Raw genomic sequence first — 25,851 nt, forward strand, 5'->3', positions numbered from 1 at the left:
CTGAACTTAAAAAGTTTAGTTGGCCCAAAGCTCCAACTTGAGAAACATTTGGTTTTGAGAAAAATTAGGTTAGGGACGCCCACAGTGCTTTTAAAATACATTGTTTTCAACATACATATTTGTCACGTTGACATTGTGCATGCTCATTTATAGAGTAAATATTATTCAACATGTCCTTGTCTGGATTTGAACTCACAACCTCTTGGTTCATGGCATTCTGATCTTCCTGCTATGCCACCATGTCTGTGCCAGTTATCAGTTAATCTGACTATTCTCTCATAATTGATTTGATTTACTTATTTTCGGTTTTAATGTTACTCCTTTATCACTATGATAAATAAAATAGTTTTTCTTGAATGTACTTTTAACAGAGCTGAGACTTACTTTGAAGTGCAAAGTGTAGGAATTCAGGTGAAAAAAGTCATCCACAGTAATGATGGCACAGTAAGAAGATTGGAATGCTGTGAACCAACTGGTTGTGAGTTCCAATCCCAGGTGAGGACATGTTGAATAATAACTACTTTATAAATGATCATGCTCAATGTAATAATATGTGTCAACGTGTGTCAAATACGTAAATTGAAAACATTGTATGTTAAAAGCACTATTTTAATTTTGGATCTAAATTTGGGCCAATGAAAAATGTTAAGTTCAGGTAACACTGACAGAAAAGTTAAGTAAACTAAAAAAGGCAGTGGAACCAGTTACTAAATAATAATTTGTTAAATTAACTTTTTATTTTTTACAGTATACGGTGAGGAAAAAAAGTATTTGATCCCCTGCTGATTTTGTACGTTTGCCCACTGACAAAGACATATATATATATATATATATACTTATTTCCCTCATTAAAATGCAAATCAATTTATAGCATTTTTGACATGCGTTTTTCTGGATTTTTTGGTTGTTATTCTGTCTCTCACTGTTCAAATAAACCTACCATAAAAATTATAGACTGATCATTTCTTTGTCAGTGGGCAAACGTACAAAATCAGCAGGGGATCAAATACTTTTTTCCCTCACTGTAAGTGAATTACCATGACAGGAGATGAGGACAGGTTTGAAGCAAATAACAGGATGTCATGGACAGTTAAACCGCGGTTGAACCATGGCTGACTGATCTGGCAGTTAGGGAGCTGGGGGCTGGTTGGGACACACACACACACACACACATACAGTATATGACTATGGCCAGTGATGGTGTCTTCTGAAAGACTCACGTATGGCCTTGTGTCAATTTTGAACGGTTGACTAAGTCAGTAGCTCTCAATTCTCTCCTCAGGGACCCCCAGCCGTTCCAGAGCTAGCACACCTTACTCAACTTGTTAATAAACATAATAATAAAACCTATGGAATTTTAACAATATAATATGGCTATTGAACCAGAATTAATACCCATATATAGTTCTACAAAGAACCTTTGAGATTGAGAAAGGTTCTTTATAGAACCATTCTCCATAAAGGTTCTATAAAGAACCATAAAAAAGCGTTCTATATAGGTTTTTTTACCTTAGGAAAGGGTTCTTTATAGAATCTTCAAAAAAAGTTTCCATATAGCAGCAAAAAGGGATCCACTAAGGTTATAAGCCAAATAACCCTTCTTTGGTCCTATATAGAACCATCTGTTTTTAGTGGGCAGCCTTCATCTGCATCAATGGAAAAAATAAACACTGAAGATCCAGAGAGAAGGAAATGGAGAGAAAGAGAGCGAGATAGAGGGAGAGTGAGAAAGAGCGAGATGGGAGAGAGTCAGGGAGAGAGAACGAGACAGAGAGCAGAGGGAGAGGTAGCGAGAACGAGAAAGATGGGGGAGAGAGATAGGAAGTTAGGGGTTTTAAGCAGCAAGCTTTAGAGTGCTACCCACAGGGGAAATGACATGTGAAACAAGTGAGTAAAAAACATGAAGAAAGGTGTTGAGAACGAGAGGAGGAGATCGAAGACAGGATGTGGTAGGATCGTTTTTTAGTCACATGCTCGCCAAAGCTGCATATCGTCATTCGCTCTGAAGCACTGCTGTCATGGCAACGCACACACTGCTGAAATATGACCGGCCAGCGCTGCAGAACAGATAAATTAATTATCATACAGAAGCTATAACTCATGCCCTTTTGTCAACATTATATATATTATTATTTTTTATGACGTGACCTCAAAGGATGGTCTGGTCCATCTCACACTGATGGTTGCAGACTTAATTAAATGAAAAGACTCAGAGCTGGAATATTCTGCTATTAAGTTAGCAGCATCCCACACACACACAAGCACCCAAGCTTGTATGCACGCATGCACATATGCACACGCACGCACGCACACACACTTTACTGAGAGGACAACACGCACACACACTTTACTGAGAGGACAACTCAGGTTACGTCACAAATGGCACCCTATTCAAAAGTAGTGCACTAAATAGGGAATAGGGTGCCATTTGGGACAAGCCCTCAGCCAGACACTGCTTCCTGACTGTTGTTGACGAGGAGTAATTCTAAACCAGCGCACAGTTCATTAAGTGCTGTTTGTTTTTTCTCTGTATGGTCGAACAAAAAGGCACCGTTGACAAGCAGCATCAAAACAGACTACTGGGAGAAAGCCATATCTCTCTTCTGAATCGCTAACACAATCACATTCGGACAAGCATAATATTGTTCACTGTACGGATATACACACATACACACAAGTACACACACAAGCACAAACAAATATACACACATGCACGCATGCACACACAAGCATACACACACACACTCCCTCTTTAAGCTTCAGTGGTTCTCCTGCTAGTAGGGCAGCTAAAGGGGAACAAACAGGGTCACATTAACCTCTGGTACACACACATACACACAAGTACACACAGAAGCATACACACATGCACACACAAGCATACACACACACACACAAACACACGCTCTTTAAGCTTCAGTGGCTCTCCCGCTAGTAGGGCTGAAAGTGTCACAGTAACCTCTGGTACAGTGGAGTGAGGCTGGCATCCCAGTAGGGAATAGTTTTAATTTAACATTCAATGGAGCATAAAGTTCTGCATGCACCGGAGGCAGCAAGGTATTCACCAGAACTGCACTGTGAGTGGCCCTCAGCCACAGGTCTGGGTTCTGTCCCAACTGGCACTCTATTCCCTTCATAGTGCACAAGGGCAAAAGGTAATGGGGTGCCACTAAAGGGAATAGGGTGCCACTCGGGACACATCCCTGGTCTGCCCACTTAGCAAGGCAAGCTGAATCAGCTGGCCTCAGAAACCACACAGCACTGTAGATGCTGACTAGCCTGGTCCAGTGGCGTAGGCAGAAATTGCCATGTGGCTGGGCATGAGTAAAAGTGACTGGGCCAACATTTTCCAGCAAAAATACCCCAACGAATTTAAGTGAAAATTAGTGCAATCACATTGCATAATTTAACACAACACAGGATAAATGTGACCAAGAAACACCACAAAGGGATTGGCAAGTAGGCAGCGCAACTACACAAGTTACAACACCGCTGGAAAAAACAGGCCGACTGTCCGAGTCCAACAGTAAACAAACATAATGAAATAGGCTACAATATCATAGATGACTTTCATATTTGGGGAAGCAGCTCAGCCCCGGCTAGAGGAAAACATTTTAGGAGGATCCAGGAATTTTTTTGCCATTTATAAATTCATTTCATGCAATTCTACGACACTATCATAATCTTTAATAATAGGCATACTACAAAAATGACAGGATAGTCCTACTCTGCTGATACTGACAAACGGAGATCAATAAAAACGACCTCGTCTTGAATGCAACCATCTAATCTAGGCCTAAACGTTCCAGTGACTGCCTCACCCAATGATAAAGACCGTGAATATGTGCACTCACCAGGAATATGGTTGACGCACTCCACTAGTGCCAAGAGATAGGTCCTGGTGTAGCCTACTAATGGGAATAAACTACTGGCTGCCAGTAAGATACTGTAAAAACAATAGGATTTTTTTTTTTACAGTGTACACTACAATTCTTGGATCATTCTGACTTTTGTGTTCGTTCCGTGATTGAACTTTTAAATGTTGCAATAGGCCTAGGGCTATTTTAGATGCTTCTCACTGACAGCCTCAACTCGACAATCAGCTATTTTATATTTGCCCGCGCGTGCTGCCCAAATTGTGGACTTCAACTGTAGGCTTCTGATTTACCATATGATTGCTATATAACCAATTAGATCCCAGGAACCTCCTACTGTATTTTCAACCGTTCTGATGAGTCAGGAGACAATACAACCAATGAATCAAGTTCATTTATTGTATTTTTGTAATATATTTTAAGTCCGCTTGATTGGGTGGGCCATTATTCAATCTGGCATGCCCTGGTCCCAGACCTGTTTGTGCTGTCAAGAGTTTGGCCATACAGCCCCAACAGATCTGGGACCAGGCTCTATATGCTGACCTGAACAGACCAGCAAATAAACTAGAACCAGGCCTGTCAACACTTCCACCTTTCAAAACTGTCAACACTGTTAACACATTGCCAACACACTCCCAACACTGTCAACATTGTCACGAAATCGTGCTCTTTTTTGATACGGTAATACGGTATGTTTACAGTATATACGTGTGTGTACTGTATGTGTTTGTGTGTGAGTGTGTCTGTGTATTGTGTATTTGGTTCCAACTCACCCAGCAGGTGTTTGAGGACAGCCTGGTTCTGGTCCCAGATGCTGTTGAAGGTGCTCCAGCGAGAGCGTCCGTCAGGGAGGGGGTTTTTGCGGACCCAGCCCCCACAGGCGTACTGGTAGAAGTCCTGGCAGGGGTCAGCGCTGCGGTCCAGGGCCTCTACGATCTTACTGGCCACCGTAATACAGGCCTCAGTCAGACACAGGCTCCGCGCTGGGTCTGGTGTCAAGGCAGAAAAACAGAATTCTGTAATGGTTTATAAAGGTACAGTATAATGCTTCATGATGTGGTTATAATGCAAGTTCACAATACTTTTGTCACAAGCATGTATGACTCCATAATGTCTTAATAATCACTCATAATGACACTGCTAAACACCAGCCAGTTGAAATGTTGATACACAGGGAGACATAACATATTATAAGCCTTATTATAAGACATAACCCGTGTGTGTGTGTGCTTGCTTGTGTGTGTGGGTGTGTATTTGTGTTCATGCATGCGTGAGTGTGTGTAACCAAAGGCTTCTCACCTTTGTTGTAGTGCATGCCCAGCGTGACGGCACATCCGAACAGGGCGAGGAGAGAGGAGAGCAGCACGCCAGCCAGCACCACCTCCATTTGCGTCCTCCTGCCCATAGGACCAAGGAGCTGGATGCCGCCCTTCCGGAAGCCAACCTGTGGAAACACATGAGTCAGAGACAGAAGAGATGTTGGGATGACATCACAAGTACCACAGACATAGTCAAGAGGGCATCCGTTTGTGCAGAGCTGTGGTTGAGGTGTAACACTCCTGGCACATGTCACATATATAAATCTCCCCATTGGAGTTTGGGGTTCAAGTCTACCCTTCCCACCGTTCTTTCCCCACCTGCCTGTACCCCCTTCTGATTTCCATACTGTCAAAATAAATATATACAGTGCATTCGGAAAGTATTGACTTTTTCCACATTTTGTTATGTTACAGCCTTATTCTAAAATTGATAATTGTTTTTTCCCCCTCATCAATCTACACACAATACCCCATAATAACAAAGCAAAGACAGGTTTTTAGACATTTTACCAAATTTATTCAAATAAACAAACTGAAATATCACATTTACATAAGTTTTCAGACCCTTTATTTAGTCCTTTTTTGAAGCACCTTTGGCAGTGATTACAGCCTCGAGTGTTCTTGGGTATGACGCTACTAGCTTGGCCCACCTGTATTTTGGGATTTTCTGTCACGTTGTATAATGATTAGAAGACAGGCGCAGGAATACGTATTAGGGGTTTTATTTACTCGACACAAGGTACATCATGAAAAACGACGGGGACGAAGCCCAAAACAAACACGTGTATATATAACAAAGGGATGTAACCCAAACAAAAGAGCGAGGTGTAAACCTCTACACAATACATGGGATGAGACCCATAATAACAAGAGCACAATACACGGTACTCACGAGACCAACGGTCATGGGACAATAATCGACAAGGACAATGGGGAACAGATGGCACATATATACACATATTAATCAGGGGGAATGGGAACCAGGTGTGCATAATGAGACAAGACAGTCTTCTGTCAGGGCGCCGACGGTGAAAATCCCTGGTCAGTGAAACGTCCAGGATGTCCACCGCAGGAACCCAGCACTGCTCCTCTGGATTGTACCCCACTCAGTTGATGAGGTATTGGAGACGCCCCGCTCGATGCTTCGAATCCAGGACTTCACGGACCGAGTATGCCGGACCTCCCTCGAAGTTTAGAGGAGGAGGCGGGGTGTCACTGGGTCCAGCCTCAGCGAGGGGACCAGGCACCACTGGCCTGAGGAGAGACACATGAAAAGTCGGGTTAATGCGGTAATCAGCAGGGAGTTGCAAACGGTACGTTACCTCATTAACCCTGGTCAGGACATTAAATGGCCCCACAAACCGCGGGCTCAGCTTCCGGAAGGGCATGCGGAGGGGCAGGTTCCGGGTGGAGAGCCAGACCCGGTTGCCTGGAGAGAAAACAGGCGCCTCACTGCAGTGAGGTCGGCCTGTTCCTTGTGCCGACCACGGCCCGTTGGAGACGAGTGTGCGCAGCGTTCCAGATCTCCTCAGTGTGCCGAAACCACTCATCCACCGCAATGGCCTTGTTCTGGCTCGGATGCCAAGGTGCCAGGGCTGGCTGATACCCCAACACGAACTGGAAAGGAGTGAGGTTAGTGGAGGAGTGGTGGAGGGAATTCTGCGCGTACTCAGCCCAAGGTAGAAAATCCGCCCACTCCCCCGGCCAGTCCTGACAGTAACACCTCAGGAACCTGCTCACTTCCTGATTGACCCTCTCCACCTGCCCATTAGCTTGAGGATGGTACCCGGAGGTGAGACTGACCGTGACCACCAGGCGTTCCATGAACACTTTCCATACGCGTGAGGTGAACTGAGGACCGCGGTCTGACACAATGTCCTCCGGGATCCCGTATTGCCGGAAGACGTGTGTAAAAAGAGCGTCTGCAGTTTGCATGGCCAACGGGAGCCCAGGTAGTGGAAGGAGGTGACAAGCTTTGGAAATCCGGTCGACAACGACGAGAACGGTGGTGTTCCCCTGGGAGGGGAGAAGGTCAGTGACAAAGTCCACCGAGAGGTAAGACCAGGGTCGTTGTGGAACCGGCAGGGGAAGGAGCTTTCCATAAGGGAGGTGTCTGGGTATCTTAGACTGGGCACGGATGGAGCAGGAAGATATGTAAACCCAGACGTCCCTAGCCAAGGTTGTGGTGGTCCGCCGTCCACACCAGGAAAGAGTGTTTGGACCACTCCAGCCAGTGCCTCCACGCCTTCAGAGCCTTCTTGACCACCAAGTTCCCGGTCCCTTATGTCGTAGTTCCTCTGGGCGGGGCTCAGCTACTTGGAGTAGAAGTTGCAGGGCCGCAGTTTTGGAAGGATTCAGGTGCGCTGGGACAGCACTGCCCCGACTCCTACTTCGGAGGCATCCACCTCGACGATGAAGGGGAGTGAGGGGTCGGGATGTGCCAGCACGGGAGCAGTGGTGAAGCGTGCCTTCAGCATCTCGAACGCCCTCTCTGCCTCCGCTGTCCAACGAAGCCACTGGGGACCTCCTCTCAGCAGGGAGGTAAGAGATGTGACCACCGTGCTGAAGGCCCGGATGAACTTCCGGAAATAGTTGGCAAACCCCAGAAATCGCTGGACTGCTTTCACAGAGTTGGGGATGGGCCATGACCTGACTGCGCTGACGCATTGCTCCTCCATCTCCACTCCCTCCGTGGATATGAGGTAGCCCAAGAAGGACACGGACCACTGGAAAAACAATCATTTTTCTTGTTTAACATAGAGATTATGCTCCAACAGTCTTCTCAGCACAGACCTGACTAATGAGACATGCTTGGCTCGGTCAGCAGAATAGACCAAAATGTTGTCTATATAAACCCCTACACCCTTTCCAGCATGTCCCGAAACACTTTGTTAATAAAGGCCTGGAAGACTGAAGGAGCATTAGACAAGCCAATGGGCATTACGAGATACTCGTAATGCCCCGTGGTCGTCGAAAAGGCAGTTTTCTATTTGTCTCCTGCATGAATGCGCACCAGATTGCTGGAGGCTCTCCTTTATGTAGGTCTCATTGCCTCGGTCTCCGCGTAGGAGAGGGGATAGACATATCCTCTCGGGAGGACTGCGTCAAACAGAAGGTCAATGGCACAGTCACAGGGGCAATGAGGAGGCAGGCATGTAGCCTGGGTTTTAGAGAAAACCCGGTCCAGATCCTGGTATTCCTCCGGTAAATCCACTTGAGTGGTGTGGTCCGGACTTTCCATTGTAGTGGTGTTGACAGACACCGCCAGACACCTACCCTGACACTCCTGCGACCAACCCAGCAGTCTCCTCTCGGACCAGCAAATAACAGCGTTATGCCAACTCAACCAGGGGAGACCTAAAACAACGGGGTGCGTGTGGGTATCTATAATCAAAAAGGTGATCTGTTCTAAATGAGTGTCATGGGTGAGCAGAGAAACAGGAACAGTGATCTGATGTACGAGCCCTGTGCCTATTGGACGATTATCCAGGGCTCGAACCGGAATGGGTGACTTTAAGGGAACCAACAGAATGCATAATGCAGTGGCCAGTGTGCTATCTAAAAGATTCCCAACAGCTACAGAATCAATCAGAGCTAACGGGAGTGAGGGGTTTGGGTATTCAGGGAATTTAATGGAAAAACACACTGGTTGAGTTGACAGAGAAGGAGAGGAGATCCCTGGCTTCTCGCCTCTTTGCCTATTAGTGGATAGAGGGCAGATCGGGGAGAAATGACCCCTTTCACCACAATAGGAGCATAGGCCCAGATTCCTCCTTCTCCTACGCTCTGCCTCGGGCAAAAGTGCAGAGCCCACCTCCATCGGCTCTGGCCACGGAGCAGGTGTAGCCATGGGCTCCGGATTCCGCCCAGGTCTTCGTCGGGACCACAGGTGGTTGTCCAACCGCATTGCCATGCTGATGAGCTGGTCGAGTGACAGGTTGTCATCACGGCAGGCTAACTCCATCTGTATTGCCTCCTGCAGTCCACTGCGGAAAACGGTGACCAGAGCCGACTCGTTCCATCCATTGGAGGCCGCGATGGTCCGGAACTCCAGGGAGAACTCCGAGGCGGTCCTAGATCCCTGGCGTAGTCGGAGTAGACACTCACCCCCATCTTGGCCCTCCACAGGATGATCGAGCGGCCTCCACCGAGCGGAAGAGGAGGGTGAAGCGCTCGTAGGACTCGACCTCGAGTCCGCGCGTCTTCCAGACCACGGCACCCCAGTCCAGGGCCCGTCCGGTCCGTGCCAAGATGACTGTGGCAACCCTGTCCCTCCCGGAGACAGCCTCGGCGTAGAGAACGAGGTAAAGGTAGCACTGCAGAAGGAAAACCTTGTATCTCGCTAATGTGCCGTCAAAGCACTCCAGGAGTGACAGGGGAATTCCGCTGACTGGCTCGGATGGGACGGAGGCAGGTAGTGGTGGCATAGGGGCTGGTGCCGGAACCGGTGCTGGAGACTGGAGGGACTGCACTTTCCCCTCCAACCGCAGGATGGTTGCCAGCACGCTGTCCATGGCGCTGCTGAGTCTGGAGAGACAGTCCTTGTGATGCTGGACTGTCTCTACGATGGTCGCCAGCTCGGCCTTTCTCACTGTCTCCATTTTTATAGGTTGATTATTCTGTCACGTTGTATAATGATTAGAAGATAGGCGCAGGAATACGTATTAGGGGTTTTATTTACTCCACCCAACAAGGTACGTCATGAAAAACGGCGGGGACGAAGCCCAAAACAAACACGTATATATATATATATATATATATATATATATAACAAAGGGATGTAACCCCCCAAAAAAGCGAGGTGTAAACCACTACACAATACACGGGACGAGACCAGTAACAACAAGAGCACAATACACGGTACTCACGAGACCAACGGTCATGGGACAATAATCGACAAGGACAATGGGGAACAGAGGGCACATATATACACATATTAATCAGGGGGAATTAAGGTGTGCGTAATGAGACAAGACAGTCTGGGGTTGGTGGTAATGAACCAGGTCAGTGACGCCTAGAAGGCTGGTGACGTAGACCTCCGGAGCTGGTGAATGGAATGAGCAGCAGTACCAGGGGGATCTGTGACAGTTTCTCCCATTCTTCTCTGCAGATCCTCTCAAGCTCTGTCAGGTTGGATGGGGAGTGTCGCTGCACAGCTATTTTCAGGTCTCTCCAGAGATGTTTGATGGGGTTCAAGTCCGGGCTCTGGCTGGGCCACTCAAGGACATTCCGGGACTTGTCCCGAAGCAACTCCTGCGTTGTCTTGGCTGTCTGTTTAGGGTCGTTGTCCTGTTGGAAGGTGAACCTTCACCCCAGTCTGAGGTCCTGAGCACTTAGGAGCAGGTTTTCATCAAGGATCTCTCTGTACTTTGCTCTGTTCATCTTTCCCTCGATCTTGACCATTCTCCCAGTCCCTGCCGCTGAAAAACATCCCCTCAGCATGATGCTGCCATCACCATGCTTCACCGTAGGGATAGTGCCAGATTTCCTCCAGATGTGACGATTGGCATTCAGGCCAAAGAGTTCAATCTTGGTTTCATCAGACCAGAGAATCTTGTTTCTCTTGGTCTGAGACTCCTTTAGGAGCCTTTTGGCAAACTCCAAGTGGGCTGTTATGTGCCTTTTACTGAGGAGTGGCTTCCATCTGGCCACTTTACCATAAAGGCCTGATTGGTGGAGTGCTGCAGAGATGGTTGTCATTCTGGAAGGTTCTCCCATCTCCAGAGAGGAACTCTGGAACTCTATCAGAGTGACCATCGGGTTATTGGTCACCTCCCTGACCAAGGCCATTCTCCCCCGATTGCTCAGTTTGGCCGGGCGGCCAGCTCTAGGAAGAGTCTTGGCGGTTCCAAACTTCTTCAATTTAAGAATGATGGGGGCCACTGTGTTCTTGGGGACCTTCAATGCTGCAGAACTTTTTTGGTACCCTTCCCCAGATTTGTGCTTCGACACAATCCTGTCTTGGTGCTCTACGGACAATTCCTTCGACCTCATGGCTTGGTTTTTGCTCTGACATGCATTGTCAACTGTGGGACCTTATATAGACAGGTGTGTGCCTTTCCAAATCATGTCCAATCAATTGAATTTACCACAGGTGGACTCCAATTAAGTTGTAGAAACATCTCAAGTATGATCAATGGAAACAGAATGCACCTGATCTCAATTTCGAGTCTCATAGCCAATGGTCTGAATACCAATGTAAATAAGATATATTTTTTAATCGTATTTTTGTAATATTAAACATTTTGAAAAACATGTTTTCGCTTTGTCATTATGGAGTATTGTGTGTAGATTGATGATATTTAAAAAAAAATCAATTTTATAATACGACTGTAACGTAACAAAATGTGGAAAAAGGGAAGGGTCTGTATACTCTCCGAATGCACTGTATATATATATATATATTTAATCCATTCCTCTTTCAGAGTGACTTTCTAATTAATGAAATATCACTATAAAGTTAATTTCGGAACCGAGAACCCAATTTTGCAAGAATACCGGCCAGCTCTCGATTTGGCATTCAGTGTTTCATGAGGGACTACTATGAAGTATCAATTTAGTGTAGTTCAAGAAAATGTAAACAGTAAAAGAAAAAAGGACATTATTTTGCACTTAGGAAGGGTGGATGTGAGGATTGAACCCCGGTCTTGGGTGGGGATTAAAAATAAAAATACAATTACTAGAACTGACTTTGCTGATAGCTACTTCATTGAGGAAAAATATAATTACTATGACTGAGATATGTAGTTGTCCCACTTAGCCGTCTTAAGATGAATGCACTAACTTTAAGTCGCTCTGGATAAGAGCATCTGCTAAATGACTAAAATGTCAATTTAAATGTAAAATGGGAATAGTATATGTGACTCAGGGATTGACATTAAAGTCTGAAAGGCACTACCCAAACCAGGAGTATTTTTTGGGTCACCTGCCTGAACATATATTAGCTATTTACACCCAGAAGTGCCATATACATTGAGTATACCAAACATTAGGAACACCTTCCTAATATTGAGTTGAACCCCCCCTTTTGCCCTCAGGACAGCCTCAATTCGTCAGGGACTCTACAAGGTGTCAAAAGCATTCCACAGGGATGATGGCCCATGTGGACTCCAGTGCTTCCCACATAAAATCATACAGTTGAAGTCGGAAGTTTACATACACTTAGGTTGGAGTCATTAAAACTCGTTTTTCATCCACTCCACAAATTTCTTGTTAACAAACAAGTATTTTTGGCAAGTCGGTTAGGACATCTACTTTGTGCATGACAAAAGTAATTTTTCCAACAATTGTTTACAGACAGATTATTTCTCTTATAATTCACTGTATCACAATTCCAGTGGGTCAGAAGTTTCATACTGTGCCTTTAAACAGCTTGGAAATTCCAGAAAATGATGTCATGGCTTTAGAAGCTTCTGATAGTCTAATTGACATCATTTGAGTCAATTGGAGGTGTACCTGTGGATGTATTTCAAGGCCTACCTTCAAACTCAGTGCCTCTTTGCTTGACATCTTGGGAAAATCAAAAGAAATCAGCAAAGACCTCAGAAAAAAAGTCTGGTTCATCCTTGGGAGCAATTTCCCAACTCCACGTTCATCTGTACAAACAATAGTATGTAAGTATAAACACCATAGGACCATAAAGCCATCATACCGCTCAGGAAGGAGACGCGTTCTGTCTCCTAGAGATGAACGTACTTTGGTGCGAAAAGTGCAAATCAATCCCAGAACAACAGCAAAGGAACTTGTAAAGATGCTGGAGGAAACAGGTACAAAAGTATCTATATCCACAGTAAAACAAGTCCTATATCGACATAACCTGAAAGGCCGCTCAGCAAGGAAGAAGCCACTGCTCCAAAACTGCCATAAAAAAGCCAGACTACGGTTTGCAACTGCACATGGGGACAAAGATCGTACTTTTTGAAGAAATGTCCTCTGGTCTGATGAAACAAAAATAGAACTGTTTGGCCATAATGAGCATCGTTATGTTTGGAGGAAAAAGGGGGTACCTTGCAAGCCGAAGAACACCATCCCAACCGTGAAGCACTGGGGTGGCAGCATCATGCTGTTGGGGTGCTTTGCTGCAGGAGGGACTGATGCACTTCACAAAATAGATGGCATCATGAGGAAGGAAAATTATGTGGATATATTGAAGCAACAGCTCAAGACATCAGTCAGGAAGTTAAAGCTTGGTCGCAAATGGGTCTTCCAAATGGACAATGACCCCAAGCATACTTCCAAAGTTGTGGCAAAATGGCTTAAGGACAACAAAGTCAAGGTATTGGAGTGCCCATCACAAAGCCCTGACCTCAATCCTATAAAAAATGTGTGGGCAGAACTGAAAAAGCGTGTGCGAGCAAGGAGGCCTACAAACCTGACTCAGTTACACCAGCTCTGTCAGGAGGAATGGGCCAAAATTCACCCAACTTATTGTGGGAAGCTTGTGGAAGGCTACCCGAAACGTTTGACCCAAGTTAAACAATTTAAAGGCAATGCTACCAAATAATAATTGAGTGTATGTAAACTTCTGACCCACTGGGAATGTGATGAAATAAATAAAAGCTGAAATAAATAATTCTCTACTTTTATTCTGACATTTCACATTCTTAAAATAAAGTGGTGATCCTAACTGACATAAGACAGGGATTTTTTACTAGGATTAAATGTCAGGAATTGTGAAAAACTGAGTTTAAATGTATTAGGCTAAGGTGTATGTAAAGTTCCGACTTCAACTGTACTTTCATTAAGCATTTTCTGTTTCTGCTCATTGGGATAATCTAACAGCACCTTAAACCTAGATTCTGTGTAATAATGCTCTGGGGTGAAGTTTCCCGTGGGTACCTTACCATTAGTGGGGAACTGAGCTCAGACTGACCTCCACACTGTCCGGAGACATGCCCCCATCAGCTGAGATATCTGCCGCCTCCTCCTCCTCAAACGTTGCACGCTTGTAGCTGGACATCTGCATGGGGAAGAAAGGAATAAATGAGAGTTAGCGGCAGTAATAATAGCAGAGAAATAAAAAAAGAAGTTGCGCTTTCACCAGAGGAGATAGAGTAAGCAGTGCAGAGAAGTGACAGGACTTCACATCAGTACCGTCTTGGAATGAAGGAATGTATTAGAGAAAACAACCAGGCCACCCTTGAGAGAGAGAGAGAGAGAGAGAGAGAGAGAGAGAGGGAGAGATGGAGGAGAAAGTCGGAGAGACACCCCCTTACGGTTTCTCATCTCTGCCATTCCGTCACACTGCATTATCCTCTCTTCACACACTAAGGTGTGAGTATGTTTACTGATGGAACACAGAACACAGGAGTATGTGTGTGTACGGCCTGATCTTGATGTGCTTGGTGAAACGTTCTAATGATAGCCATTTCTGTCCTTTGTAGCATGGTCATCTAGTGACTCCTGGTTCTTTGTAGCATGGTCATCTTATGAGTGGCCGCTGAACTGAGCCAGACAACTCCCACTCAGAACAGAGCAGCAGACTAAATACAGGAGCGCCAGGGGATAGATCCAAATCCTGGTGTTTAATTAAGCTTCCCAGGTTATAACATACCACATGCACAAGCACTGACAGACGCACACACTCAAACACACACACACACACCCATCCACACACACAGAGTTTATTTAACAATGGATAACTACAGTAATGTTTGATTTACACAGGCAAGTCTAAATAACTTCCTCATTCATGGCTAGGTTGAAGATAACAAAGATTAGAGCAATGTAATAATTCCATGCAGAAGCGTTCTAAATTAAACACATTTATTGAACCAGCACCAGAGCGGAAATGACTGGGAGTGAATGGTAGCCGTACGGAATGTTCGCCATCAAAGTTGAAAATGAATACAATCGTAGTGAATTTCAGCTAAATACTCAGCAAACACATAGCATAACTGCTTTACTGTCATTCTATTCATTTAAACGTGTAGAATCATCAACTGCGCTGGTCCAGTGAATATGTTTATTTTCAATGGAATTATTACGTTGCCTTAACCTTAATTATTTTCAACCTAGATCCATGGGAAAGAGAATCGGTGCTTCAGCCTTCCCTCAGTTAAATGAAATGTCTCTGTGATAGGCCCCATAGAAACACCAGCACGCTCCACACCAAAGCCCTTAACATACCACGTACATTATATGGCCAAAGGTATGTGGACACATACCTTCATATTAGTGGATTTGGCTATTTCAGCCACACCCGTTGCTGACAGGTGAATAAAATCGAGCACACAGCCATGCAATCTCCATAGACAAACATGCACAGAGCCCTGACCTCAACCCCATTGAACACCTTTGGGATGAATTGGAACGCTGACTCTCTCTCTCTCTCTCTCTCACACACACACACACACACACACAGACACACATACATGCAACGAACATCTTCCTCTGCCTAACATTGTTCTGGATGTCGCCAGCTAGTGAGCCCAAAAACAACACACATAACAAAACCAACAAATCCCAAACCCGTGTATAACAAGACAAGACAAACTAAGAGGAGCACACTAGTTTCAAGAGACATAAAACAACAGTTCCTCACCAGAAGCAGTCACACACACACACTTGCTGTCTGTAGCTATTCTCACACTGGTCCCCACCTGATGATGTTCCTCCCTTCTCCCTTTCCCACAGCCTGCCTCCCAGCAGACCCTTCTCACCAGGTTAATAAGGGACGCGATGGGAAGAGAAGTTAGAGTCATAAAGTAGAAGGCTGTCAGGGAGGGCGGAGATGAATTGTATGATGCTGGTGTGGTGTGTGGCTGGAGGGAACCAATACATGACTAACAAAGGGGTAACTGTAATACAGAGTGTATTAGTGGTGCGTAATTGGTGGTGTGTGTGTCTGTGTGTGTGTGTGTGTGTGTCTGTGCATGCATGTGTGCGAGTATGTGCATGTCTGTGTGTGTGACATGCTGTAGATAAGATATAGAGACTGGGTTGTAGATAAGATTGGTTAGTGTTCTTGTTGGAAACTGATGAATAAGGATAACGGCTCAGGCTACTAAAGAAACCAACTGTTTCCATAGTGACGATGATGGCCTATTGATAATGGTGTGTGTGTGTCTGTGCGCACCAAGGCAATGGCCACAATACAGAGGAGACAACAATGGCAGCCCATTAAAGCCAACTGCTATTGGCTATTGATCGACCTGATGTAAATGGGATGGTGTGGCACTGATGTTAGGAGCTTTGTGGATGGCCATCTGTAAAGAAAACACTGACAGAGAGACTAACATCCCTTTTCTACAGTGAATGGCCCTACACGCACGCACGCACGCACGCACGCACACACAGACACACACGCACACACACACAGGTGACTGATATTTGTTCTGCCTCTCTCTTTCTCTATGACAACACCCACTTCCAAGAAATGGTTCCTTATAGAATACTTTTATGAAAATCCCCTGAGACACACGCACGCACGCACGCACGCGCATGCACACACACATACTAACAGACACACACCTACACACACTTGCACGCAAAGTACTCTCTGTATGACCTTTCTAATAGGTTACTCTCAAAACCTTCCTTTCATCCGCCCACTTCAAACCCATTGACCAGGTTCCTCTCTCCTCTCATCTCTTCTCCTCTCCTCTCCTCTCCTCTCCTCTACCCTCCTCTTCTCCCTCCCCTCCCCTCATCACTCATCCCTTCCTATCTAAGCCAAAGCCATCCATCCATCGTCCTAGGCTGTGCATACATGCAGCGTAAGGAATCATGTCAGCTCTATTCATGGAATTATTATTTTCTATTTAAAAAATAATAATACTTTTACCCCTTTTTCGTGATATCCAATTGGCAGTTACATTTACATTTTAGTCATTTAGCGGACGCTCTTATCCAGAGCAACTTACAGTTAGTGCATACATTTTCAAACCCCCGTGGGAAACGAACCCACAACCCTGGCGTTGCAAGCGCCATGCTCTACCAACTGAGCTACAGGGGACTGTCTTGTCCCATCGCTGCAACTCCACTACGGACTCGGGAGAGGCAAAGGTCAAGAGCCATGCGTCCTCTGAAACACAACCCTGCCAAGCCGCACTACTTGCTTAACCCGGAAGCCAGCCACACCAATGTGTCGGAGGAAACACCGTCCAGCTGTTGACTGAAGTCAGCTTGCAGGCGCCCGGCACGCAACAAGGAGTCGCTAGAGTGCGAGAGGACAACGAAATCCCGGCCGGCCAAACCCTCCCCTAACCCGGACAACGCTGGGCCAATTGTGTGCCGCCTCATGGGTCTCCCGGTCACGGCCGGCTGTCACACAGCCTGGGATCAAACCCGGGTCTGTAGTGATGCCTCAAACACTGCAATGCAGTGCCACTCGGGAGGCCTTATTCATGGCATTTCTATCTACAATATTCAGTACACTGTGTTCTCCTGATCTCCAGATAGGAAAAGGATGTGTGCCTGGTAAACCTTAGTCTCTTCCAACAGCCACTGCGTCTTACACAGTAAGAGCCTATGAGTCCATAAACAAAACCCCATATTCTAGATACTGAGCACACTTCATGTCCCTAGGTAGTGAGTGTATTGTTATAAGATCTTAAACTGTGGCCTGGTATAAGACCCAGGCTGCATACCAAATTACACCCTATTTCCTATTTAGTGCACTACATAGGGCTCTGGTCAAAAGTAGTGCACTATGTAGGATGTAGGGTACCATTTTGGAAGCAACCACAAACAAAGTAATGCAGTAAATCCCCACAGCCATTTGTAGTGAATAGTGATCCTGTTGTTTTGTGGGTCCATGGCCGGGGAGGACAGGCAGTCCCTTCACAAGGCCTAAATATGAATCAATAGTCTGTTACTGTGAAAGACAAGCCAATGATGACCAAGGCTCTTCTCCTCCTTTCTGTTGAACTCTAACTCAAACAACTCTGACCCCCCAACCCCCCCCCCCCCCACCGTCTCCACGGAAACCACCAGAAGAGCCGGTCACATGACATCCGGCACTCAATTAAAAATTAAAGCAATGTGTTCTGGGACGTCTCCAGGGCATTCTCATTGGCTACCGGGTGGTCCAAAACAGCTGTGGAGTGGCCAATCACAAAGGTTGTTGTGGGAACAGCTGGAGGGTTCAGGTTGGGTCAGAGGAACGCGGATGACGCTGAACATGTGGGGCTGCTTTACTGGAAATGAGACCGCTATGGTTCCAGTAGGACAGCCCCTGCGAAATAATTCCCCAGACCTCTGTATGAGATGTAAACAGTTTCCAAACATTTCCCGAACTCTGTATGCGGAGTAACTACGTAGTAGACTAGCGTCCTGTCCAGGGGGGATCCTTGTATATCAAGCTACTTCAAGCTACAGAAACAGGAGATAGGCTCCTGCCCTATGAGCCATTCCGGCCACTTACTTACTAGTGGAATGTACAGTATGTACAGATTAAATGTAAGTTGTAATGATGACAATTTCCTTGAGATGAATGTTGTGTATAATGCCCTATGGGCAATTCTGGCTTGGACAAGGCTTACTTACTAACTATCTAACTAACTAACAAACTAACTAACTAACTAACTAACTAGCTTACTTCCTTATATTTCTAATCTACTGTACGTTAGGCTGAACAACACAGAGAGGCCTGCACTGCTGGACTGGGTAACAGGTGGAGTCAGTGGAGGCTGCTGAGGGGAGGACGGCTCAAATGATGGCTGGAATGGAGTGTAATGGCTGGAATGGAGTGTAATGGCTGGAATGGAGTGAATTATGTGTTTGATATCATTCCATTTACTCCATTCCGGCAATTATTATGAGCCGTCCTCCACTCAGCAGCCTCAACTGGTTGGAGTCTATGCAACAACTTGCTATGGTAAAGGTTAGGGTTACGTTCAGGAGTTGCAATGTTCACACACACAAACACACACACAGACACACAGACACACGCCTGTAAGCCTACTCCTTGGAGCTAAAACCACAGGGTGCTCTTCCACGTACAGTGCATTTGGGAAGTATTCAGACCCGTTAACTTTTTCCACATTTTGTTACGTTACAGCCTTATTCTAAAATGGATTAAATTATATTATTATTTTCCCCTCATCTATCTACACACAATACCCTATAATGACAAAGCTATGAGACTCGAAATTGAGCACAGGTGCATCCTGTTTCCATTGATCATCCTTGAGGTGTTTCTACAACTTGATTGGAGTCCACCTGTGGTAAATTCAATTGATTGGACATGATTTGGAAAGGCACACACCTGTCTATATAAGATCCCACAGTCGACAGTGCATGTCAGAGCAAAAACAAAGCCATGAGGTCGAAGGAATTGTCCGTAGAGCTCCGAGACAGGATTGTGTCAAGGCACAGATCTGTGGAAGGGTAAAAAAATGTCTGCAGCATTGAAGGTCCCCAAGAACACAGTGGCCTCTATCATTCTTAAATGGAAGAAGATTGGAACCACCAAGACTCTTCCTAGAGCTGGACGCCTGGCCAAACTGAGCAATTGTGGGAGAAGGGCCTTGGTCAGGGAGGTGACCAAGAAACCTGATGGTCACTCAGACAGAGCTGCAGAGTTCCTCTGTGGAGATGGGAGAACCTTCTAGAAGGACAACCATTTCTGCAGCACTCCACCAATCCGGCCTTTATGGTATAGTGGCCATACGGAAGCCACTCCTCAGTAAAAGGCACATGACAGCCCCCTTGGAGTTTGCCAAAAGGCACCTAAAGTTCTCAGACGATGAGAAACAAGATTCTCTGGTTTGATGAAACCAATATTGAACTCTTTGGCCTGAATGCCAAGCGTCACGTCTGGAGGAAACCTGGCACCATCCCTACGGTAAAGCATGGTGGTGGCAGCATCATGCTGTGGGGATGTTTTTCAGCTGCAGGGACTGGGAGACTAGTCAGGATCTAGGGAAAGATGAACGGAGCAAAGCACAGAGAGATCGTTGATGAAAACCTGCTCCAGAGCGCTCAGCACCTCAGACTGGCGCGAAGGTTCACCTTCCAACAGGACAACGACCTAAGTACACAGCCAAGACAACGCAGGAGTGGCTTCGGGACAAGTCGTTGAGTGGCCCAGCCAGAGCCCAGACTTGAAACCGATTGAACATCTCTGGAGAGACCTGAAAATAGCTCTGCAGCAATGCTCCCCATCCAACCTGACAGAGATGGAGAGGATCTGCAGAGAAGAATGGGAGAAACAAGCTTGTAGCATCATACCCAAGAAGACTGGAGGCTGTAATCGCTGTCAAAGGTGCTTCAACAAAGTACTGAATAAAGGGTCTGAATACTTATGTAAATGTAATATTTCCGTCAACAGTGAAGAGGCGACTCCGGGATGCTGACCTTCTAGGCAGAGTTGCAAAGAAAAAGCCATATCTCAGACTGGCCAATAAAAAGAAAAGATTGAGATGGGCAGTCTGAGATATGGCTTTTTCTTTGCAACTCTGCCTAGAGGGTCAGCATCCCGGAGTCGCATCTTCACTGTTGACGTTGAGATATGTGTTTTGTGGGTCCTATTTAATGAAGCTGCCTGTTGAGGACCTGTGAGGCGTATGTTTCTCAAACTAGACACTCTAATGTATTTGTCCTCTTGCTCAGTTGTGCACCGGATCCTCCCACTCCTCTTTCTATTCTGGTTAGAGCCAGTTTGCGCTGTTCTGTGAAGGGAGTAGTACACAGCGTTATACAAGATCTTCAGTTTCTTGGCAATTTCTCGCATGGAATAGCCTTCATTTCTCAGAATAAGAATAGACTGACAAGTTTCAGAAGAAAGTTATTTGTTTCTGGCCATTTTGAGCCTGTAATCCAACCCACAATTGCTGATGCTCCAGATACTCAACTAGTCTCAAGAAGGCCAGTTGTATTGCTTCTTTAATCAGCACAACAGTTTTCAGCTGTGCTAACATAATTGCAAAAGGGTTTTCTAATGATTCCAATTAGCCTTTTAAAATGATAAACTTGGATTAGCAAACACAACGTGCCATTGGAACACAGGACTAATGGTTGCTGATAATGGGTCTGTACGCCTATATAGATATTCCATAAAAAATCTGCCGTTTCCAGCTACAATAGCCATTTACAACATTAACAATGTCTACACTGTGTTTCTGATCAATTTGATGTAATTTTAATGGACAAAAAAAGTATTTTTCTTTCAGAAACAAGGACATTTCTAAGTGACCCCAAACTTTTGAACGGTGGTATACATGGATGGGTAAGAGTGAATCTGCATGCGTGCTTGCCTGCCTGTGTGTGTGTGTGTGTGAGAGAGTGAGTGTGAGAGAGAGAGAGAGAGAGAGAGAGAGAGAGAGAGAGAGGGAGTACCCGTGCTGAGGGAGGCGAAGGGAAGGGAGAGGTTTTCCCGAGCCGCAGGAGTGGTGTGGAACTTTCACTGTGCGGAATGTGATTGTTTGAAGTGGTTTCCTGTGGAGTGTTTTTGAAGGAAAGCGGCGTTGGTGGAGTTCACCCTGGCACAGCCCAGCCTTCTGCCCCCAAGAGCTGGAAATACAGTCACCCTTCACCCCCCACCTCACCTCGGCACAGTATTGCCACAGAGGTCACCACAGTCTCCCACACACATACGCAGGCACATACACACACGCACATACACACGCATGTACACACGCACACACATATACGGTTATCATGTTATACACATACTCTCACGCACATGCACACATATTGTAAACAGACATACATACAGACATGTTTTGACAAACTCATGTTTTGACACACAGGCAAAGAGAGTGAAGGAAACAAAACCTGCTTTGACTGGGTGAGATGAGGAGGACTTGCTGACTAGAATACTGAGCAAGAGAAAATGAGTGAGGGACTGCGTGTGAGAGACAGAGCGATAGGGAGGACTATGGGAGAGAGGAGAGAGGGAGAGAGGGAGAGAGGGTGACATATAAAGAGAGAAGTATAGAAAGGGAGAGGGACAGACAGAAAGAGAGAAAGAGGGGGGACAGAGAGAGAAGGAGAGCGATAGGGAGAGAAGCAGAGAAAGAGAAAGGGGAGAGGAACAGACAGAAAGGTGGGAAAGAGAGAGGGACAGAGAGAAAGAGAGAAAGAATGAGAGAGAGAAGGGGAGGAAGGGGGCAGTTTACTCCAGGACCCTGATCCCCCCTGAGTGAAGGTGCTCAGACACACAGACGCCATGAGACATGGGCGAGGTCCAACTCACTAAACACAAATAATCATCCAGCATCACTCTCAAGCACATACACAGTAAAGACACACACACACAAATACACATACACACAAACCAGACCTGGGTTCAAACGCTAGTTTTTTCAAATACTAAAGCTGTGTTTCACTGTGACTTGCCAAGTTGCCTGGGGAAATGGAACCAATAAAATAGTCACAAAAGTATTACATTTAACTAAATGAAATCGAAAATGTAATCTATGTAATCCCCAAAAGTAATTATTTATCATGAGAGGACCATAAACAATAACTAGTAATGCTGCATAACCCAAGAAAGGTTAAAATCTCACCTTTCTGGTAAAAATAGTTATAAATTGCTGAGATGTAGTCACTTTTGAGGACACAAGCTCAAGTACACAGTACAAACATGATACAAATATGAAAATAGCTTGAAATTACTTATATTTTTTCAAACAACTAACAATAAGATTTCACTTTCCTTATAACTGTAAAATACATATTTGTATATTTAGTTTTAGAAAAAAAATCATATTTTCTAAAGGTCTCTCTTGATCAAAACGTTTGCCCCCATCGCTGTGAACGTCTCACATAGATCTAGCTTGGCTTCCTGAACTTGTTAGGAACTCACCTTTCAACTCATATTAATCTTGTCCGTCTATGACAAACAGAAAGTGTTTTTTGTTTAAAATCTATGAATTATTTTAGATTATGGGCTATAAATCAATCTCTGAATGTGCTACAGCGTCGAAACCACTCTCTCCTGCTGCGTTATGATGTAAGGATTCCAGGCATATGTGTAGTTAGTGACAGTCGGAAGAACGAATGAAATGGTAGGAGGGACATCCCAGCTTCAAGTGGTGTCAGATTTCACATCCTGCTTCGCACAGGCAGAAGAGACATACTTCTGTGTGTGAGAATCAGGGCTATCGCTCAATACAAGCTATTTCGATCTATGGCGTCCCAAATACCTTTAATATCACTTCCTTAAACACCAGAGTGCAGGAATGCCTCCCAAATGGCACCCTATTCCCTACATAGTGCACTACTTTTGACCAGAACCTGCACTATATATAGGGAATAGGGAGTCATTTGGGACGCATCCCCGGGTCACTGGGGTCATGCCCCGTCGCATGCACACGCACACACACACACAGCAGCACTGACAGACGAGGCTCTGCTACAGTGGGATTACAAACCAAACACACACACTGCACCCTGGGAACAACCTTTCTGATGATCTGTACCTAGGGGAAACTTCATCCCGGAGTGTCGGCAACAGGCAAGGCCATTGAATTAGGAACACTGTCAGGAAACTGACCTTTTACCTCTGATAGGGGATCTGTAACACCCACATTGTATGACAACATGCCAAAATGTATCTTTTAGCTTATTTTAAAATGACGTTAAAAGTCAATAGTGAGAAACGGCAAAGACCTCAGACAGAAACAAAGCAGCACAAATGAGGAGGAACTCTCAAAGATAAATATACAACAATTTTTAGGAACTGTCTTAAACTTTAGGATCTGATTATTTCTTGCTTCTTGATGTTATGCCAATATTTTAGTCATGTAAACTGATATATTGCAAAAACATCAGCACAAAACAATTTCACCTATAAAACATCTGTCCCTTGTGTCACCAGCATGAAATTCACACACACTAGTGAGTGCAGCCAGCTGTGGGCCGATGCTGTCCTTAGAAGCCGTAAGTAAATAACATCCCTCTCTTTGCTTACATCTCAGAGCTAACACACTCCTTCTCCCTCTCTCACCACTTCAGTGTTTGACCTTCACAGACACTCACACTATACCCTCAAATGGTAGTGTGCATCTCTGTGTGGGTGTGCATAAGTGTGTGTGTGTGTGTGTGTGTTTGTGTGTGTGAGTGTGGTGTGCGTGAGGATCCATGTCCTTTACCATTTCAAACCCCTCTATCTATCAGCCCACTGCGTCCTGGACTGGAGTCCTGCTCACACACACGCACGCACAGACACACACACACACGCCGGAATGCTGCTCACTAGCGACACAGAAACGGAAGTCAGGGTTCAGCAATCTCCCTTTCCTCTTTTCTTCAATTCGTGACCTTTCTCTCTTCTCTCTGAAAATGAGCCCAAGCCAGAGAGTCACAGGAACTCCCTCCCACACACACAGACACCGGCACATACACACACAGCCTGACACACACCCCAGCACAGCACAGCTGTCAACAGCTGGTTTATGGGAAATAAGCTCATTCCCTCAGGTTAGAACAATCATAGAAGAGAGAGAGAGAGAGAGAGAGAGAGAGAGAGAGAGAGAGAGAGAGAGAGCGAGAGAGAGAGAGAGAGAGAGAGAGAGAGAGAGAGAGAGAGGAGAGAGAGAGAGAGAGAGAGAGAGAGAGGAGAGAGAGAGGGAGGGAGAGAGAGAGAGAGAGAGAGAGAGAGAGAGAGGAGAGAGAGAGAGAGGGAGAGAGAGAGAGAGAGAGAGAGAGAGGAGAGAGAGGAGAGAGGAGAGAGAGAGAGAGAGGAGAGAGAGAGAGAGAGAGAGAGAGAGAGAGAGAGAGAGAGAGAGAGAGAGGAGAGAGAAAGAGAGACAGAGAGAGAGACAGAGAGAGAGAGAGAGAGAGAGGAGAGAGAGAGAGGAGAGAGAAAGAGAGAGAGAGAGAGAGAGAGAGAATTGAGAACATTTCCGCTTTACTTACCTAAGAGAAAGCAGACAAACAGCATGAGCTGGGGGTTGAGAAGAAAAGAGAGCGAGAGAGAGAGAGAGAGAGACATAGAGAATGAAAGACAGACACAGGGAGAGAGAGTGAAGGAGGAGAGGCGGGAATCTGCTAAGGAGGTGGGGGTTGGGAGGACAAAGAAAGAAGAAAGATAGAAAGAAAGAGAGAAGGGATAGGGATTGACACAGTGTGAGATGAATAAAACTGATTTTGATATACTACTTAGACAAGGAGAGGAAAAAGTGTAGGAAAAGGGGAAGTACACAGAACAAGCACACAAGCAGTGACAATGAGATAGAGAGGTGAAATAGAGGAAGCAGAGAAAAATGGATGGGTCATTTTACCCCGTAGAGGGAAAGGGAGGGGGGGTCCATTTTCTTTGCAAGCTTGCTTCTTTGTGCATTATTATTTAAAAAAGGACAGAAAGTTCCAAGAGAACGAAAGCCACATTCCTCAGAGTGAGAAAGACTGAGACAGGTAGAGAGAGAGAGAGAGAGAGAGAGAGAGAGAGAGAGAGAGAGAGAGAGAGAGAGAGACAGAGAGAGAGAGAGAGAGAGAGAGAGACATAAACACGAGCATGGCAAGAGAAAGGCTATTTAATCGTTTCATCACAGCGTGTTCCTGTTTTTGCAATCATTTTACAACTGTGGCACGTATTAAACCTAGATTTGGTATCTGTACTGACAATAATAACATGCACATTCATGCATGGAGCTCTACAATCTTAGAAAAAAAGGTGCTATCTAGAACCTAAAAGGGTTCTTCGGTTGTCCACATAGAAGAACCATTTGAATAACTGTTTTTGGTTCCAGGTAGAACCCTTTTGGTTCCAT

At 45.5% G+C, this 25,851-nt stretch overlaps 1 protein-coding gene across 1 annotated transcript in view; it reads right to left on the reverse strand.

Moving 5' to 3' along the window:
* LOC311101232 (endothelin-converting enzyme 2-like) overlaps nt 1-25,851 on the reverse strand; it is a 72,604-nt gene that overhangs the window by 41,745 nt on the left and 5,008 nt on the right. The window contains exons 3-5 of the mRNA XM_084142344.1: nt 14,064-14,150; nt 5,172-5,316; nt 4,581-4,861 (exon numbers count right to left, since the gene is read on the reverse strand). Of these exons, the coding sequence (XP_083998470.1) occupies nt 4,581-4,861; nt 5,172-5,316; nt 14,064-14,150 (513 nt within the window). The remainder of the gene's footprint in view (nt 1-4,580; nt 4,862-5,171; nt 5,317-14,063; nt 14,151-25,851) is intronic.

The sequence above is a fragment of the Coregonus lavaretus genome, assembly GCF_964263955.1.
Source record: "Coregonus lavaretus genome assembly, chromosome: 26".
NCBI lineage: Eukaryota > Metazoa > Chordata > Actinopteri > Salmoniformes > Salmonidae > Coregonus > Coregonus lavaretus.